At 41.6% G+C, this 20,585-nt stretch overlaps 1 protein-coding gene across 1 annotated transcript; it reads right to left on the minus strand.

Moving 5' to 3' along the window:
* Positions 1–518: 518 nt before the first annotated feature.
* On the minus strand, positions 519–19,278 carry LOC308676054 (claudin-6-like). Its single transcript, XM_081341762.1, has 2 exons — positions 19,209–19,278; positions 519–1,776 (listed from the first exon to the last, which is right to left on the minus strand). The coding sequence occupies exon 2, from the start codon at positions 1,756–1,758 to the stop codon at positions 1,114–1,116; it is 645 nt and encodes a 214-aa protein (XP_081197888.1). The 5' UTR covers positions 1,759–1,776; positions 19,209–19,278; the 3' UTR covers positions 519–1,113.
* Between the last annotated feature and the right edge of the window lie 1,307 nt (positions 19,279–20,585).

Here is a 20,585-nt window from a genome sequence, read left to right on the forward strand (position 1 = left end):
TACAGCACTCTAGATCAGTGTTTCTCAACCTTGGCAACTTAGATATGTGGATTGCAGAATTCCCTAGTCAGCCCTGGCAACCTAAGTTGTCACGGTTGAGGAATATTGTTCTAAATCGAAACCCTGTAAATTACATTATGACTTATCTGTGAACCCAGCAATAATAACCACAACAAAGTTTGTGTGTGGGGGGGTGTCCCCATTCAACCATTCACCATCATGGTTTCCTGCCTTCTTTTCTACAAAGAAATGTAGTTATTATGAGTGTAATCCTCCCACACAGATCATTCTTTCTATTCTGCCCTTCTGCTGTGCATGTCTTGCTACTTTGGGAATGCCCTATTGTGAAAAACCATCCACCCTTGCATTCAGCTTCAATAAAATAGAAAGAACTACACGATGAAAGCTTTGAGTCCATGACCCTGAAAAAAGACTTTTCCCCCCCAGTAGTAGATTCTCAGGTTAACACCACAGTTACAGACACACATACACAAACGACTAAGGCAAGCTGCTATATACAAAAGCATTCATTTTATTCAGGTTATATTTTTTTTTAAAAAAAAGAGAGGAAAAAACTGGCTTCCAGTATGAAATGCATGCAAGAGCAATTGCAAAATAATTAAAAACGACAACAGGTCTAAAAGGCCACATCCCCTTTCTTCATAAAATACTGTACAACATATCACAGCTTCAAAAATGTAGAGTAACTATTTCCACCCCCACCCCACATCATCCCATTGAACAGGATGTGATCTCTGAGCCATTACGGGCTATTATGGGATTGTGTAATGGAGAGGAGAGGGCAAGAACACACAAAGGCATTTATCACAAACCACTTGAAAATAGGACATTGATTCAATACCTATCTACCTATACTGAATTCTTCTACCACAAATCAAGGATTCTCTTCAAAAGAAGAGCTGAAACAGGTAAGAATAAATCTATCTAGTGGTAATAGTGAGAAAAAATACTGATGGGCCAGAAATGTTGAGAAGTTGTGGTGGAGCAGGATGCTCTCCATAGGGATGTTCATTATACAGTTCTGCTGCTCTCAGGGACTCCACCAGTAATGAGCTTTCAGGATGGCAACAGCATCATTACGATGTGATTCGCTTAAACATAGTTCTTGCTGGGGTAATCGCTGCGGGGTTGAGAGACAGCAGCTGTGTATCGAGCACTGTAGTTGTTGCTCTCTTTCTTGGGGCAAGTGCAACACAGCAATGCTCCTCCAAGGATCATCAAAGCAGCCGCTGCCCAGCCAAGGTAGAGGGATGAGCCCAGCTCTCTCTTCTGAGCCTCCACAACTAATGGGCTGTAGAACTCCCGGATTGTAGTGTTGGCTGTCCAACAGACTGGGATGAGGCAAAGAATTCCTGATACCACAAAGATGGCCCCGGCGACAATGACAATACGTGCCTTGACGTCTTCCTCCTCCACACAGTTGGTGCATTTGGCGCCCACAGTGCCAACCATCAGGCCTAAGAGAGCCAGAAGCACGGAGATGACCATGAGAGCCCGGGCAGTTTGTATATCCTGAGGCAGAGCCAGCATGGAGTCATAGACCTTGCATTGCATCTGGCCAGTGCTCTGCACCACACAGCTCATCCACAGCCCCTCCCAGGTGATCTGGGCTGTCACAATGTTGTTACCAATGAAAGCTGTCACTTTCCACATAGGCAAGGCACATGTGATGATGGCCCCAATCCATCCCACTAGAGACAGGGCCATGCCCATGATTTGAAAAGCAACGGAGACCATGTTTCAGGGTAGGCAGTCCTGGAGAGAAATAACAGTGTGGGATTAGAATTTTGTGAAAAGTTATTCTAATGTAACAGTGCATCAGATCACTACATTTGATATTTGCCAAGGATGCAGCCAGAACTATCGATTGATTTCCTGCCATTTTAAAACAGGAAACACATAAAGCCCTTAACAGGAATCCAAAATAATCTTAGGCAAACAAAGGGTGAAAAAAAACACAAGAAAACTTGTTCAAATTTATTTTCAGAATGTAACCCACCTATTTTGCATCTAGTGCAAGGGTTGTGTTTCAGTGGCCCAGTCAAACCTGTCATTTTAATGTCACTGACTTTCCCAGTCTGGAAGTGCTGTTATTTGTGATCATTGCCTCTTGTAGTTTGTTAAGTGTTAGCCCCCATAAAAAGTCATTTAGTTCTGCTGTAGAGACCAAGACACATTTCCTTTGGTACCTACAGATTTCTCTATACAGTACCTGATTTAATAAAAAAAATCCCAGATTTGCTGATGGATGCTAATTTAGCAAGAGTTTTGGAGGGGGATTAGATCAAGTAATCCTGTAACAGGCGTTACTGGAGTATACAGTAACTCCCATTACTATACTTCCCAGCAGCAGGGTCAAAGGTCAGAATAATGCAAGTTAGCATGGATTCATCTGAGGATCCAAGTCCACAATTACTATGAACTGCAAGAGGTAAGACCAAAACTTTGTGTTAAGTAGGAGGACAGTTCCACTTTTTTTGCTGCTAGAGAGAAAGGAGGATTTGGCTTCTAGATATATTTGGAGGGCATGAGATAGAGGAGGCAGACCTAAATCCAGGTTAAAAATAAATAAATCCTTGTTCTAATCCATTAAAGTTTCTTTGTGGCAAACCTTTGAGAGGCTAGAGTAGTGTTTCTCAATTGTGAAGGTTGAGAAGGTTTAAGATAGGTGGACCATCTCACAGTATTTATTGTATTGTATTGTATTAAAATGAATGAACCTTTATTGTCAAAGTACAATCATGTATACATTGAGATTGGCTGAGCCTCCCTTCATGACCCCCCATACCACAACTCACAGTGACAACAAACCCACCATCTTGTTACACTATGTGAGCTAATTGCACAACACACTGGCCTCGCAAGTCAATCATACATAAAGTTTATAAAATTATTTCCCGTTCAAGAGCCTGACAGCCCGTGGATAAAAGCTGTTCTTCAGCCTGTTGGTACGGCTGGCTACACTCCTGTATCTCCTGCCCGATGGTAGGAGAGTAAAGTATTGTATTGTATTGTATTGTATTGTATTGTATTGTATTGTATTGTATTGTATTGTATATTATATTATATTATATTATATTATATTATATTATATTATATTATATTATATTATATTATATTATATTTATTATATTATATTATATTATTATAAAGCCTCAGTAAGAAAGGCAGTGCCAAAGAATGTTCAAACTATCGCACTATTGCACTCATTTCTCATGCTAGTAAAGTTATGCTTAAAATTCTACAAGCTAGACTCCAGCAGTATGTGGATCGAGAACTACCAGAAGTACAGGCAGGATTTCGAAGAGGCAGAGGAACTAGAGATCAAATTGCTAACATACGCTGGATCATGGAGAAAGCTAGAGAGTTCCAGAAAAACATCTACTTCTGCTTCATTGACTATGCTAAAGCCTTTGATTGTGTGGATCATAACAAACTGTGGCAAGTCCTTAAAGAGATGGGCATACCAGACCATCTTATTTGTCTCTTGAGAAACCTATATGCGGGTCAAGAAGCAACAGTGAGAACTGGACACGGAACCACTGATTGGTTCAAAATTGGGAAAGGAGTCCGGCAAGGCTGTATACTGTCGCCTTGCCTATTTAATTTATATGCAGAACACATCATGAGAAAGGCAGGGCTAGATGAATCAAAAGCTGGAATTAAGATTGCCGGAAGAAACATCAACAACCTAAGATATGCAGATGATACCACTCTAATGGCAGAAAGTGAAGAGGAACTAAAGAGCCTCTTGTTGCGGGTGAAGAAGGAGAGTGCAAAACTTGGGTTGAAAGTAAACATTAAGAAAACGAAGATCATGGCATCTGGCCCTCTCAATTCCTGGCAAATAGATGGGGAAGAAATGGAGGTAGTGACAGATTTTATTTTCCTGGGCTCCAAGATCACTGCAGATGGGGACTGTAGCCAAGAAATTAAAAGACGCTTGCTCCTGGGGAGGAAAGCCATGGCAAATCTAGACAGCACACTAAAAAGCAGAGACATCACCCTGTCAACAAAAGTGCGTATAGTCAAGGCTATGGTCTTCCCAGTTGCAATGTATGGCAGTGAAAGCTGGACCATAAGAAAGGCTGAGCGCCAAAGAATTGAAGCCTTTGAACTATGGTGCTGTAGAAGACTCCTGCGAGTCCCTTGGACTGCAAGGCGATCAAACCGGTCAGTCCTAGAGGACCCTGACTGCTCTTTAGAAGGCGAGATCCTGAAGCTAAAACTCAAATACTTTGGCCATCTAATGAGAAGGAAGGACTCACTGGAGAAGAGCCTAATGCTGGGAAAGATTGAGGGCAATAGAAGAAGGGGACAACAGAGAATGAGGTGGCTGGATGGAGTCACTGAAGCAGTAGGCGTGAGCTTAAATGGACTCCAGAAGATGGTAGAGGACAGGAAGGCCTGGAGGAACGTTGTCCATAGGGTCGCGATGGGTCGGACACGACTTCGCAGCTAACAACAACAAAGACCATATCTGGAATACTGCATCCAGTTTTGGTTGCTACATTATAAAAAAGATGTTGAGACTTTGGAAAAAGTGCAAAGAAGAGCAACTATGATGATTAAAGGCCTGGAGACCAAAACATATAAAGAATGGTTGCAGGATTTGGGTTTCGCCAGTCTAGAGAAAAGAAGGACTAGGGGGGGACATGACACCAGTATTCCAGTATCTGAGGGGCTGCCACAAAGAGGAGGGGGTAAACCTACTTTCCAAAGCACCAAAAGGCAAGACAAGAAACAATGGATGGAAACTAATCAAGGAGAGAAGCCACCTGGAATTAAAAGAGAAACTTGCTGACAGTGAGGACAGTTAACCAGTGGAACAACTTGCCTTGAGACATTATGGGTGATTCATCACTGGAGGTTTTTAAGACAGGACTGGACAATAACTTGTCTGAAATGGTATAGGGTCTCCTGCTTGAGTAGGGGCCCCTTCCAGCTCTACTTTATTCTATTCCCCAGGATGAGATTCAAGGTGCTGGTGATGACCTATAAAGCCCTAAATGGCATGGGCCCGGATTATCTTAGGGAGCACCTGCTGCCAGCATCAACTTCCCATCGTCCTGTGCGCTCCTATAGGGAGCGCCTCCTTAGGGTGCCGCCGGTCAGGGAGTGCCAGCGGGTGATCCCCAGAGGGAGGGCGTTCTCTGTGGGCACGCCTGCCCTATGGAATGATCTGCCTGTGGAACTCCGGACCGCCCCCAACCTACGTTCGTTTCGCCGGGACCTGAAAACCTGGTTTTTTTATCTATCTGGCCTGGACTTAAGTTTTTAAACTTTGTTTTAATTCGTTGGGCTATTAATTAATTTAATTCATTTTAATTCTATCTCTATTTTAACTTTTATATTATCTTTTAAATTTTGCCCTGTAAACCACCCTGAGTCCTTCGGGAATAGGGCGGTATATAAAACTAATTAAATAAATAAATAAATAAATGTATGCTGGGGTGGTGGTGGTGGTTTCTGGGAGGTGAAGTCCACCTAATTTTAAAATGGCTGAGGTTGAAAAACACTGCTCTATACAAACATAGTAAAACTGAAGACAGCAAATCTATACTTCAGACTGTCAATACACGTCCTCGAATGGAAGCAAACACCAACAGACAAACAAAAAGGTACGGATGAGATCATCAGAGCCAACCAGTGTGGAAGTTACAGAGCCCATTGTGCTGAGGTTACAGGCTCCCTCTTGCAGAGCAGGTTTTCCCTGGCCAAGCCCCCACCCCCAGTTGGTTAAGGATTAGCTGGGTGCATTATATAACCTGTTTCCCAAGCAAACTAAGAATCTCTCACTCATCCGGTTGCTTACCCTTGACAGGGGCTTAAGTAATTAGAGGGAGGGGGAGGCACTCTCTCTTTTTTAAAAAAAAATAGTATTTACAGGTTGTCCTCAACTTACAACCACAACTGAGCCCGGAATTTATGTTGCTAAGTGAGAAATTTGTTAAGTGAGTCTTGTCCCATTTTACCACCTTTCTTGCCACATTTGTTGAGTGAACCACGTAATAACGGTTGTGAAGTGAATCTGGCCTTCCCCACTGATTTTGCTTGTCAGAAGGCTGCAAATGATGATCACGTGACTTTGGGACACTGCAACGGTCATAAATATGAACCGGTTGTCAAGCATCCAAATGCAAGTCACGTGACTGCAATGGTCATACGTGTGTAAAATGGTCATAGGTCACTTTTTTTTCAGTGCCGTTGTAACAATGGTCATTAAATGAACTGTTGTAAGCTGAGGACTACCTGTATTCACCAAATTTCAGATTGCATTTTGTTCACCAAATTGCAGATTGGTTTTTCCTCCTGTGGAATAGGACATCTAAATTAAATAAGGAACTGGAGAGTTCTTGCCTTGCTCTCTGGAGATCAACTCAAGATCCAGTCACTTCTGGTTAAAAGCTGGATAGCTTTTAAATGCCTAAATGTAGGCATTTAGCAAGCCTGGAAAACATACTTGATAAACTTTTCTATGGCAACCGAACCATTAAATGAATTTTTCTCAGCATTAGTAGAAGAAGTCCCATTCGGACAATATGCCCTCGAGAGAGGAACCATTCCCATTCACAGGGAGTACATTTTATATGTAAAAGACCTCAAGATGCAGTTTCTGGCATCTGTAACTTAAGAAAAGATGTTAAGTGAGACAAGACCATGTTGGAATATCCAGCGGCTGCATTCGACCCCCATGTTGTTAGTTGTGCATGTGTTTCATCATTGTTTCTGGGTGTTTATTTATGTTAATTGTGTTATTGGGGCTTGGGGGTAGATGTGTACAGTATACCACCTGGAGCCACTCGGGTAGCAACTGTAAATAAATAGTCTTAGCCACATAAAGCCACAATGGCATTCGCAAACCATGGATTAGAAAGTCCCAGGTTCAAGTTCTCCCACCTCAGCATGGAAATTCACTCCATCACTCAGCCCAACCTACCTCACTGGGTTGTTGTTATGCAGAAAATTGGGGGAGGGCACACTATGCATAATGCTGCTTGTGCTGCCAAAGGAAAGGAGGGATATGAACAGTGGTGTGCTAAGAAACGTATAACAGTTGGCTCAGTGGGCTCCATTGCCACCACTAGGCTGCAAGTCACCAAACAGCTGACTGGCACTCTAGGCTTTGTGGCTCAGAATTACTGCTCTCAAAATTCCTGAAAATTTAACAGTCACCTCCTGTGGCCCTCGATCCAAAAGTAAATCTAACAATGGCAGAGATTAATGGCTGAGTCAAGTGGGATTTGAACTTAGTTTTCCCAGTTAAAGGTCAACATTTTAACCACTACTAATTAAGGCTTAGACTTTTCACTCTACAGTAAGACTGCAAAATTTGGGGGGATTGGGTTGATCACATGCCATGCAAAGTGATTGTTCTACCATTCTTTGAGCAAACCCTGTGCTCCAATTTAACAATTCACCTCCTCTTTAATTTGCAAATGAATCTGTAATTGCACCCTAGCCACAAATGCTGCTTTTTAAAAATTCTTCCACCACCCAGCCAGGCCAATTGCAAACTAAAATGTGTTTAAAAGCCAGATCGTGAAAGGACTTAGGGTGTTATGTGAATATAAGGGTTTCCCATCACAGTATCATTCTCCTTTCTCTGAATTGGCATTATGTCCTACAGCTGATGATTTGAAAAGCTAATTTTGTCATTTTGCTAAGTATCTGTTAAATTCTTCAAGGCTGTGCTCACACTTTCCCCATGAATCATACTGTCTCAGAATGATGTCCAAATTACCAAATAGCTATAAGTATACTTTCAAGAGTTTAGAATCTCCTGATTTTCAAAAACGTCCTGCTTGATGAATTCTTTTGGAAAAGTAAAATATCTTTCTCTTATGCACTTTCTTTTACTAATTTTGATTGAGCTTAGAAGTTATTTTTGCTGTTTTTTACTAGTCTTTCAAGTCCACCCACTATCTGATGTTTTTTTTGGCTAAGAAGTGGTTTCCAATCATCTTCCTCCTAGGGCTCAAAGAGTGATTGGCCCATAGTTGCACAATTAGTTTCGTCCCGTGGGAGAATTAGGATTCAGGTTTTTCTGCTCCTGCTCCAGCATCTTTATTAATTGTAATTCCTTAGATATAAGAATTTCAACATTCTAGACCATGGTCAATTGTAATTCAGAAAGGAATGTTTTTTTTCACTACAGTATTAGGATCTCAAATTATGTAGGTCATAGGTTTGCTGCAAAGGAAGAATTAAATATTTGAGATATGACGTTTGGATATTTTACTATCATCACTGACCAAGTGGGAAATAGTAATTAACACTTGCTACAATTGTTAATGGAAGAAAATGGAGAGATCACTAGGATTACACACAAATTGTGACTTCTTTTAAGTTTATGATATAAATCACCATGACAAGAGTCATACGTGATAGGAAACAAAAGCCAAACAAACTTGGAATAATTTATTTACATAGGCAGGGAAGATAGTCAGGTGGCTGAATCTTTCTTTTTCCTGAAGGAGGAAAATTTGTTTTTTTTTTAAATGATGTTGACATTTGACTCAGAAAAAAATCAGCCTAAGCCTGACTCAGGTTAAGGGTGGAAGCGAAAGAAGTGGTTTGGCTTCAAATACAAGGTTTACCCCCACTCATCACTCATACAATTGTTCCAAGACCAGACCAGTCACTTTTTTTTCCTTTATCTCATCTTGAATAGGAGCTTTTCAAATCTTCCTCCAATTAGTCAGGTATCTATATAAATGGCTCTTGTGCAATTAGCTTCTTTCCCTGTACACATTTTGTATGCAACAGGTCAAAGATAGTTGCATTGTGAGTTGTCTCAGTAACTGCATCATCCCTTGCCCCCAGGGCTGTATGGGAGTCATCTGGAGTTCTTTGGCAACATTAAGCAGAGGAAATAACAGGTATTTGTCAACTGTTGAACTGGCTATTAGACAAGAGAGACACACCCAGCCGGGAGCTTTCTCCATTTCCTTTCCTAAAAATAGTCAATCCTGCTTAAGTTTGGCCCTTGACTTCCAAACTGCTCCCTCAACCCTAAAACCTCTTTCACCCAAATGTCCTGATATATAATTGGCTTGGTTTGGGTTTAGTGTACTACTACTAATAATAAGTCTTTAATGATTAGCCCTTGGGCCATATCAAAGTGCAAAGTTCCAGCAACAAATTGTTACTAAAATTTGATAAAAGCAATTTAAAATGGAATTTGATAAAATACAATTTAAAATGGAATTAGAATAAAATACAATTTAAAATGAAATGGGAATAAAATACAATCTAAAATGAAATTGTAGTAGTGTACAATGATTTAAGATATAAAATCTGATAAAATTATATTTTGGAGTCACCCTTGCAATCTACCCCAATCAGTCCCACATATGCAGATCTCAACCAAACCATTTTGTTTAAGTACTGTGCTACGTTAAATGTTATTTTCAAGTTCTGGCCGGACATAAGGTAAGTTGTTTTGATATGGGGAACCCAATGGGTCATTCATTTGGTATATAGACCAAGATACTTGTCTCTCACCCTCTTATACAGGCAACAGTCAAATAGGATGTGAACCAGGTCTTCTACCTCTGCCACTCCGCAAATGCAGAGATGCTCATTGTAGCGTATAGCATGAAATCTCCCATATCTGACCATTGTGTCAAGCTGTTCGAATCTCACTCACGTAAATATCTCCCTAAGATGTTTTGGCAGTTGTAACTTCAAATAACTGTCTACTTGAAAAGTACGTTTGTATTTACTCAGCCATTTCAAGTTACCCACCTTACCAAGGATATCTATATCATTTTGTGCTTCTATATCCATAATTCTTTGGGCAGCTCTTTTTTGGATTGTTCTCCTGTTATGCAAGAGACAGGAAGGCCACAGCTTCTTACAAAATTTGTTAGTTTGGTGATCCAGGAGATTTGTGATTGTAGTTTTATTTGCTCTAGTAGGCATAACTTGGGGAGTCTATCAGTCTCCATTTCATTAATTTTTTACCAGTAGTTATAAGCTCTAATTTTAGATAATGCATGAATTCTATGAATTCCCAATTCAGCTCTAACTGCTGCAGCAGATGTTCTTGAATCTACACCCAAAATACATCTCAAATGCTGGGACTGTGTTTGTTCTAGGACTGTGGTTGAATAAAGACCCCAAATTTCTGCTCCATACAAGAGCATTGTGGTAACCTTAGCCTTATAAACCTTGATTAATGGGGCTAGGGACCCTGGGTAACTATGGTTCTTTAGTTTGAGCAGTAAATTCAAATGGGCTTTTACTCTAAATGTACTCCGTTGATGATGGCAGGCCCAAGATCCAGTCTTGGAAAAAGTTATGCCCAAATATACAAAGGTGTTAACCTGTTCAATTGGTTCACCATCTAATTGCCACTTATGTCTCTGATGGTTTCTTCCATACACCATTATTTTTGATTTAAGTTTAAGTTTATTAAATTTTTATACCGCCCTTCTCCCGAAGGACTCAGGGCGGTGAACAGGGCATAAATAAAAATACACAAGTACAAAAGTTAAAAAAGAATTAAATTATTGCCCAAAGTAAAACAGTAAAAATATACAAATATTAAAACCCTGAGTTAACTCCCCATCAGGCCAGGCCAGCTTGTTCGAATAAATGGGTCTTTAACCCGCGCCGGAAGGAGCGGAGATCCGGTGCCATCCGGAGCTCAACTGGCAGTTGATTCCACAAAGCCGGGGCGCCCACAGAGAAGGCCCTCCCCCTGGGGGCCACCAGCCGGCATTCTCTGACCGGAGGCACCCTGAGGAGGCCCTCTCTATGGGAACGCACAGGGCGGATTTAGATTTGCTAATGATTAGGGAGTTATCCTGGCAATAAGAGCTGAATCTTCTTAATAGCCTATGTAATCCTACTTGTGAGTATGATAATAAAATCATATCAGCATAAAGCAAACTGTTACAGTAAGTATTTAGGATCATCGGCAGGTGTACCATGGTATCCTTCATTAACCCTGGCAAGTCATTGATGTATAAATTAAATAATAATGGGGCCAGGATACACCCTTGCCTTATCCCTTTATTTGTGTGAATCCTGTTAGTCAGGGCCCCATTAACCCCATACTGCACCCTCAAACAGGTACTTGTGTAAAGGGCTTTAATCAAAGCCAGGAGTCTGGGTTCTATTTTAAGAGATGTCAATTTACTCCATAGTACTTCTCTATTTACCATATCAAATGCTCCTGTAAGGTCTATGAAAGCAGCAAATAGGGGTCTCCTCTTATAGGCATATTTGGCAATTAGATGGTTCAAGACAAAGCAGTTATCAATAGTAGATCTGTTTTGTCTAAAACCTGCTTGTTCTTCTGTGAGGATATTGTTTTCCTCTACCCAGATTTCAATTCTGTTCAAAAGGTACCTAGCATATATTTTTGCTACAATGTCAATCAGGCTGATGGGCCTGTAATTACTGTGAATCCAGGCAACTGGGGGGCTTATTCAAAAACTAATGTTAAACAAAGCAAGGCTTAGCCCAACGTGTGAACCTCCAGCCTCATCAATCCCAGGTAAATTGCCCTACTGCAGGCTGCTGAAACCTAGACCAAAGAGCAGGGGAAGACAAAGAATTAGATTTGCCTCAGGTTTTAATTTTTCATATAGAAATATGAATTTTCAGGGAATAATTCCTCTAACCTCTTTAAGGTGTGTATGTTTGGTGTAATTCTTAAGATCATCCTGAACATTTCAGGATGACACTAAGTGAAGGAAAACCTGATTAAGGCTGAGCTTGTTCTCCGAACACTTTTGTTCTGCTTCTCCACATTGGCTGTTGTGAGTTTTGCTTTGCTTTTGACATTGGTATCAGGGATGTAGATAAATAAGAAAAAAGATCCTGCAAGTCAAAAGCCCTTCCCTGTGCAACAAAAAACTCACCCAAGATTTTATGAAAACAATACACAGAGACATGGATGAATTTTCTGGGATTAAGAGTGGATAACAAGCAAATTCTTCCTGGTAACCTATGCAAATGACATCCCTAGAAATGTATTGGTCCAAGTGTCCAGAACAGAGGGTCCCAGAAGTGGAGCACTGAAGATTTTTATTTTACTTTAAAGCTGCCATGTTGGACTGTATCTGGAACAATACACTCTTCATATGCTTAAAATAATAAAATTGCAAAAGAACCAGGATGGGGTTGGTTTCTAGAAGCTCCCCATCCACGCAAGTAAACCCTGGGCTTGAAGCACTTTCTGTAGTTCTCCTAATTCATTTGGCAGTAAAATTAGTATCAGGTGAGGTAGAGAAAACAGGAAAAAAAAAGAGATTTAGGCTGGAAAACAAAAATAACTCCCACCTTAAAATGTCCACCTGTTATCACCTTTTTTGTTTTTATAAAACTCCTGTAGGATGAAGACAAACAGTACATATTTAAAGAAAGCCTACAGATAAGACATCCTTGAACCCTGAAATGTTAAAACCAACAAACGTCTACAAATATTCTCCTTTATCAGCAACAAACGTCTACATTGTCAATTCCATTTGTTTCATCCCTGTATAGCAGGCTATGTTTATGTTTTATTAGAGCAAAATCACCTGTTGCTTTTTTTTAGTTTGGGTGATTTTCCTCATTGTTTTCTTTGTTCCAAGGCTTTGCAATCCATAGGCAGGACAAACAGCACTCCAAGATCAGGTTGCCTCAAATCAACGGGCGGAATGACTTTTTTAAAAACAGGGTTTGTTTTTTTTATGAGGTAAAGAAAAAGAACACAAATGGATTGCCTCGTTGAAGGCTCATGCTCCCACTGAAGCTTTTAGTCCCTGGGTGAAAAGACCAATAACAGCACTGTTTCATTTCAGTGATATTGCTTATTTACCAGATCAGCATTTCTCAACCTTGGCGGCTTGAAGATGTATGGAATTCAACTCTCAGAATTCATGGCTGGCTGGAGAATTTCAAAAAAGTTGAACTCCACACAACCTCAAGACGCCAAAGTTGAGACACACTGTACTCGACAGTATCTTGCACCTCATCGGAAGTGGTGGTGGTGGTGGAGTCTTCCTCCCAATTTCTGCATACTTTGGTCTGACTATAAGGGTCTAAAGTGTTTATAGGCTTCCATGCACATAAGCAGCCCTTAAAATCTGTAAAATAATGGACTTCCGGTGGCGACGCGGCGCCGAAGACAGCCGCCTCCGGGCTGTCCGCTCCGCAGCTGTGTTTTTCCATCGTAAACAGCGCCGATCAGCTGTTTAGATGGATTTGAAGCCCCCTCCTCGGGAGAAGAGGAGGGGGTGAGGCCCCAGGTAGGGGTTGAGCTCTCCGGGGCCGCCTGAACTGAGAGTTTGGGCGGCTGAAGGATTGAGCCCCCCCGAAGCCTGGGTTGCTCCGAGCTGTGCAGTGTCTCTGCTCCGTGATTTTTGGAGCAGAGCCAGGCGTTAGCAACCACCCCTGCCAGAAGGAATACTTTTGAGTATAAAGATGCAGGCAGAGCGGTACAGGAGGTCAAGTTGATGTGGACTTTTATTTTTACTCTCTAGCTCAACGGATTTTATAGCTTTAAAGTGAAAGTGTGCAATAAGTGAAAGTGACGAAAGATGGCAGCCAAAACTTCTAAAGCTCTTCGGAATGCGGGGTTTTCCCCGGTGCAACAGACCTCGTTGCAAGCTTTGCTTCCTCCTGTACCTCCTCCGGCGTTGACGCTTAAGGATTTACAAGATGCCCTTGAAAAGCATTCACAATTAATATCTGATATGATGGATGAAAAGTTGAAAAAGCTGGAGGAGAAGTTGGAGAAGAAGATGGAAGAGAAGTTTAGAGCAATGAGGGTAGACATGTTGTCTATGATTGAAAGTGTAGCTGAATGTGTGCAACAGCTGGATGCAAAAGTGGAGGATCTCAGTCAAAAGAACTCTATATTAGAAGCAAAGGTATTAGAGAATGAAAATATAAGGGATAAAGTGGACGGAGAATTGAGCCTCGCTCAGTATCATCAGATGCAGTATGCTATTAGAATTAGGGGCTTAAAGGAGAATTCTAAAGAAGATTTAAAGCAGCTGATCTCTGAAGCTTTGGAAGCGGTATTGGGCCAGCCAGCATCTGAAATTGAGGGAAGTATGGATAAAATTTTTCGTGTTAATTCATGGATTGCAAGACAGAGGAAGTTACCCAGAGATGTGGTGGTCTATTTTACAAAGAGAGTAATTAGAGATGAAGTCATTCAAGCTGCTTATGACACTAAATTGGTAGTTGCTGACCAAGAAGTCTTGGTTTTAAAAGAGATTCCTCCAAAGATTTTAAAGAGAAGGAAAGATTTTGCATTTCTTGTACAGGAACTTAAGAAATGTGATATTAAGTTCAGATGGGAGATTCCAGTTGGACTGGTGGTGATGCATGAAGGTAAAAGACATCGTTTGGTTACTGTGGCCCAGGCACGTGATTTTTATAGCAATGTGTTAAAAGCAATCCCCCTACCACTTCTGGAAGCTGCAAAGGGATATGGTGAGGGAAAGCTTCAAGAAGTTGCAGATAGACAGACAGAGGAGAATGGTGCTGGAGGGGATCAAGTTACAGTCTCATCGGTTGCTGCAGGAGAGCAGAGGATGACGCGTGCCGCCCTAAGACGAGCGAGACGAGAGCAAGAGCAAGACCAGCAGAAAGTTATGGAACCTCCAAAGTGTACTTACAGTGAAGCTGTGGGAGGGGCGCGGTCTAAAGAAGTTGAAGGGGTCATTTCAGATATGCTCCAAAAGCTTTGGAGTGTCAAGATTGGTGACTAAATTTCTAATTAGAATGTCAATGGATTGAATTCATCATAGAGGAGAAAGAAAGCTTTTTAATATTTAAAACAATTTAAGACTGATGTTATCTGTTTGCAAGAAACGTATATTAGGGTTGTGGACTAAAAGTATTTGTACGCAAGCTTCTAATCAACAAGTTGATTTTTCTTAACTTACTATAAACAAAGGTTACCTAATTGGATTATAATTTTTTTAAATTGTTTATTTTATTCTTATTGGAGATTGGAATGGTGTTCTAGACGTATAGATGGATGATCTGGAACTGCGAGATATTTGGCGTGATATATGCAAGAACTATTTTTGATTATAGTTCAGTTTGGTTGGAGATTAATAAGGTTAATAGAGATAGGCGCTTTTGGTGCGTAATTGAGAATTTGTCTAGAGATTAGAGAAATGTGGGAGAATGTAAATAGTAGATGAAAGTTTTTTCTTTGAAATTAATATGAATAAGGATTGGGATTAAGAAATTTTATTTAGCATTTGAGTAAAATTCCTTTTCTGTTTTCTTCCTTTTTTTTCTTATCTGTAATATTATTACTGTTTGTAATCATCTTACATGAGCCAGAGGGTGATAGAATTAATAGTTTATTGTTGATAGCATATGGATGCTTATGTTTGTTTTTCGTTTTTATACCCTGTATTTAGCTCTGGGAAGTCGGGGGGGGGGGGGGAGGTGGGAATGGGGGAGAGGGATAGGGAGGGTTAGATGGGGGTGGGGGAGGGGGGGATTAAAGTTAAAATGTATTGTAAAACTTTTTAAATAAAAAAAATCTGTAAAATAATTTATGCTGGAGACAAGTTTCTTATATATTAAGATATCGTCAAGTTTTCTCTCTGATCAAGCTCAACTCTGTGACAGCAATGCAAATGCAGTTTTCTGGGCAATGATACAAAAGCGATTTGCCTCAGTTTTCTTCCAGGAGCTTTTCTGTTTACTTAACAGCCCCATCCAAGTCCTAACCAGAGCTAATGCTGCTGCTTAACTGTGCTCTGCTTTCTGTTCAGGCTGCTTATATACTGAAGTGGTTCCTCCTAGTAATTATATTTGTGTATTCATGTACAGGTAGTCTTCGAAGAAGATGGAAAATGAGACAGAAGTATAAAGGCAAGCAGACATCAAGTTATAGAGTTCAAAATGGCTCCCCATTATTAATCTGAGAAGAGACTGAATGCTGTCCATCCAAAAGATGATAGCTTCCTCACTGGCTGTGTTCTCACAATATGCTTATACTCACAATTAACTGAACAATGATTTAGGCAATTAATCTCATTTTTGAATTCATGAACTGTGCCATAAACTAATCACATGGGTTTCAATTTGCACAACATACTATGCTACAAAGTGGTTGGCTAACCTGTGCCTCAGTGTGTTGTGTCAACACAATCACTGCTTTTGCCACTGTATTATATTTATACCCGACCTTTTTCTTAGCCATACTAGTTATTCAGTGCTTAGTGTTTAAATGGAGACTTGAACCATGGACCAGTCCTTTAATCGCTGTTTCATATTGTGTCTCAAGTTCAGGAAGTCAAATTAATAGTCAATGCAAAATTCAGTTAAGGCTACAAGATTATATCATTCTACATCATGGTAGCAGGATCAGTTCCACATTGTATCTATGAGCAAGGTCAATTGTTAAAAAATTCAAAAGATAAAATTCAAAAGTAGAATGGGATATCATTCATTGGCTAAAGCTCATTCAACAGATGAAACCATCTCAGTTGGTTTTAACTAGTCCTGGTCAGAATCATCTTCGTAGCCATTGCTTGTAACAAAGAGAGATGGTCACCATTCTTTATCCAAGAAGAAAGTCTAGTTCAGTTAGGAGGGGCTATGATATTTCTGATGGGAAGACCATTACTGCTATACAGTTACTGCCCTGGGCCAAGTCTTCCATCTAGCTCAGGGTTCAGAGGCAGGATGGCTATTCAGACAGGTGTGCCATTGCTTAAAGCTACGAATGTATAGGAATTCACCTGTTGCAATTTTTCTGTATAGCATATGAGCTTATGCCTCCTCTCTTTTCTAATCCCTCTAGGAACCAGAGAAACTGCAAAACAGACAAAAAAGTTTTTATTAATCTAGATGAGAGGTTAACATACACTGCTTAGTCCATGTATGATCTGCCATCCGCTAAATAAATAAATAACTGCAAAACACATCTCTGGATTCCTTGATTAGGAGCCTGAAATATTTGTTCCCTGGAGTTTCAGTTTGCGTTCCTCCCCAACTTGTCTCAGAAAGACATTCACTTTCTGAAGCCAGGTCTACAGTTCTATTTATTATTTATTTATTTATGGGACTTATATGCCGCCCTATCTCCCGAAGGACTCAGGGCGGCTAACAACAATAAAAATACAGCAATGCAAAAGTTAAAAAGAATTAAACTAACAGCCCCAATAAAATAATTAAAATTAATAAATTAAAATTTTAAAAGATTTTAAAAATCCCTATCGTCAGTCCAGGTCAGCCTGATGGAAAAGGAATGTTTTAAGTTCACTTGAAACAGGCCCTGGGGAGCGCAGTTGCAAGACGCATTTAGCCAGAATTCACTCAATTAAACAAACACCCCCCCTTTTTTTTTAAACAAACAAACAAACTACCTGACATGGTTTCCCCAATAGGTTGTGCAACTACAGCAGGTAGCTGATTGAGCCTGGCCTTTGCTTACTCAGAATAGTCTTACTCGGAATAAGTTATGAGAATAAGAGAATGAGAATGAGTGCCTGTTGGCGCCTTGTGTGGTGTGGAGGCAACTAAAGGAACACTTCAAATTTCATCCTTAGCTTTAGGCATCATTTTTTCCCTTTTTTTTTTAGGGAGGGAAGGGAACCTTCGCCAACCGTCACCCCGATCTCACCAGTTCATCTAACCCAACTTTCCAGGCAAAAGGGACCACGCGGTCACCGAGCGGCTACGCTCCAGAGAACAAAAGTTTTTTTTTTTCCCCTGTGATTCACGCACGATTTCGGGCTGGGCTTAGGTGGAGGTGACGGCAAGAGGGCGGGGACACCCTGCGGGCTTTTCCCACCCCCCCCGTGCCCTTCAACCGAAACTCGCCCGCCTCCTCCCCATCTCTAGGGCGAAAGGGGAGAGGGGGGGGGTTCCTGCAAAAACTAACGCGCGCCGTCAAAACTTCAGGGCGCCACCCAATCCTCGCTCGCATCAAGAAAGGAAAGAGAAGAGAGCGTTGAGAACAGGGCTAAACGCAATTGCCCAAATTTGTGCAAATTATTCAAATTGCTAATAAAGAATTTTGGGAGGCTGATATGGCCATTTCGAACTCTTTATGTTCTCATCAGTCAGTCATACCCTTTATCTGAGATTCGAACCTGGGCTGATTGTATCTTAGGCAGTTGTTTTTAACTTGCTGAGCCACAGGTTCTCTCTCTCTTTTTATTAGCTAGAAAGCAAGGCAAATATATGTTAAGTATTTGTCAAGGCTTTTTGAAAGCACCTTGCTAATTAACTCTTTCATTCCTGTATTGGCCTGTCTCAAGGCTTATCCATTATATATATTGTACACCTGCTGTTTCTTACTCGGGAAGGAAAAAAGGAAAGGGGGCAAAAAAAAGAAAAGGTTTTCTTCTTCTTCCTAGCGTTATTCCCACGCTATGGTAGGTTCCGCTTAAAAGAAAAAAAGAAAAGAAAAGAAAAAGAAAGAAAAGGAACCCAAGCATAGGAGAGGAAAAAATAATAATAATCGGGATCTGTTGTCCGAAATCCAGTAGGTGGGATTAAAACCGGGTGTGGTTTCCCCCCCCCTTATAGAAGGAAGAGCGCTTTCAAGTTTCAATTCCCGAATCTCGGCGGCTGCGTGTTGTTTTTTTTTAACGGCAGACTTTTTATTATCTTGAATATTGCTAGCCGCCCAAAGTCAGGAATTAAGAGATGGGTGGGAGGCCGTATAAATCCAATAGACAACGAAGCAAATAAATAAATGCAGATCAACGATCACTGTAATCAGTACAGCTGGTTAGAAGTTGCGGCTAAATCCGCCCCCCCCCCCATCCCGCAAAGTAGATTTGGGATCCGTAGAAACCAACCCAGGTCCATTAGGCGCCGGTGCGGCTGAGCGCTCCCTGGCTCTGAAAACAGCAGGTTGTTCCAAACGCTCCGCTAGTAACACGAGGCTCGTCTGAGCTAGAACAAAAAAATCAGGTGTCGGGTTCGAGTCTCACCCGTCTCCTCTAAAGCCTCTTAAATTTGAGGACACGGCAGAGACGTCTTGGCGCCACTTCTACACACACACACACACACCACCCCGATCCACAAGTTTTCAAGACTGATAAAACTCAGCTTTGATATCGCTAGATGATCCTCAACGCTGCAATATCTATATATGCATTCATATATATGTATGTGTGTGTGTGTGTATACATATACATCCGTTTATACCATAAAAGCCAAGTATTCCGTCTCCCTCATCAAGACCCGACTCTTACCTGTTCAGTTGGAGGTAAACTTGCAGGTTAGCTTCCACAGCCGGATACGACGCTGCAAAGGACAAAAGGCACGCAGTTTTCCATATGGGGCCGGCTATATATCCCTCTCGTCCCCCTCATCCCTCCCCAGACCACACCCCTCCCATCCCGTGATGACGTCACCGACAGGTGAAACTGGCGACTTGGGACAGGACGCGGGAGGAGAAAAAAAGACCCCAAAGCGAGCGGGGAGGGGGAGGACCGGCAGTTTGGAGAGAAACCAGATCCAAACACGCTTTGACTAATATTGCGCTTTCTCATGTTGACTGGGGTCGAAGGACGAGATCCCGGGTTTCAGTGTGACTTGTCAAAACCTAGCAGGAAGAGATTTAAAAGGGAGAAGTGAACAGTCAGCAGGGACGTTTCTAGGAACTGGATCCGCACTTGCATCAGAACTTCCTCTGTTTTCTTTGCAGGAACATAGCGAGTTCCCTTTATTTATAAGCTGAGGTTAAGCAAACCACGACTGGACGCACGAGGTTAATATGGCCACTCTGAAGATCCAGGGTTCTGATGGTCCTCATTTAAAAATGGGAAAGATTGAGGGCAAGGGAAGAAGGGGACCACAGAGAATGAGGTGGCTGGATGGAGTCACTGAAGCTGTAGGCGTGAGCCTAAAGGGACTCCAGAAGATGGTAGAGGACAGGAAGGCCTGGAGGAACGTTGTCCATGGGGTCGCCATGGGTCGGACACAACTTCGCAAGTAACAACAACAACAAATTTAAAAATGGTTTGGAGTGCTCCTCTTCCTTTGAGATGACCTCTGCTCTTTATTTGTCTTTCTGTCCGTCCGTCCGTCCAACCAGCCATCGGTCTATCCCATCCCATCCCATCCCATCTCATCCCATATCTATCTACCTACCTACCTACCTACCTACCTACCTATCTAATCATCCACCCATTAAATCAGAAGGGGTGTTTCTCTCCATAAAATCAGAAGTTCGGCAGCACCTTTTCTAACTAGCAAAGGCTAATAAAAGGTATAGCTTTTTGTGAATTGCAGCTCATAATACCTTATAAGGTAAAGGTAAAGGTTCCCCCGCACGTGCGTGGTAGTCGTTTCCGACTCTAGGGGCCGGTGCTCATCTCTGTTTCAAAGCCGAAGAGCCAGCGCTTGTCCGAGGACGTCTCCGTGGTCATGTGGCCGGCATGACTAGACGCCAAAGGCGCACGGAACGCTGTTACCTTCCCACCGTAGTGGTCCCTATTTTTCTACTTGCATTTTTACGTACATTCGAACTGCTAGGTGGGCAGAAGCTGGGATGAGTAACAGGCGCTCACTCTGTTACGTGACACTTGGGATTCAACCCGCCAAACTGCCGATCTTCTGATCGACAA

This window comes from Vipera berus (assembly GCF_964194415.1).
Source record: "Vipera berus genome assembly, chromosome: W".
Lineage (NCBI taxonomy): Eukaryota > Metazoa > Chordata > Lepidosauria > Squamata > Viperidae > Vipera > Vipera berus.

Bases quoted from the DNA above. Each gene is read 5' to 3' on its own strand.
- LOC308676054 (XM_081341762.1), bottom strand. From the start codon at position 1,758: ATGGTCTCCGTTGCTTTTCAAATCATGGGCATGGCCCTGTCTCTAGTG.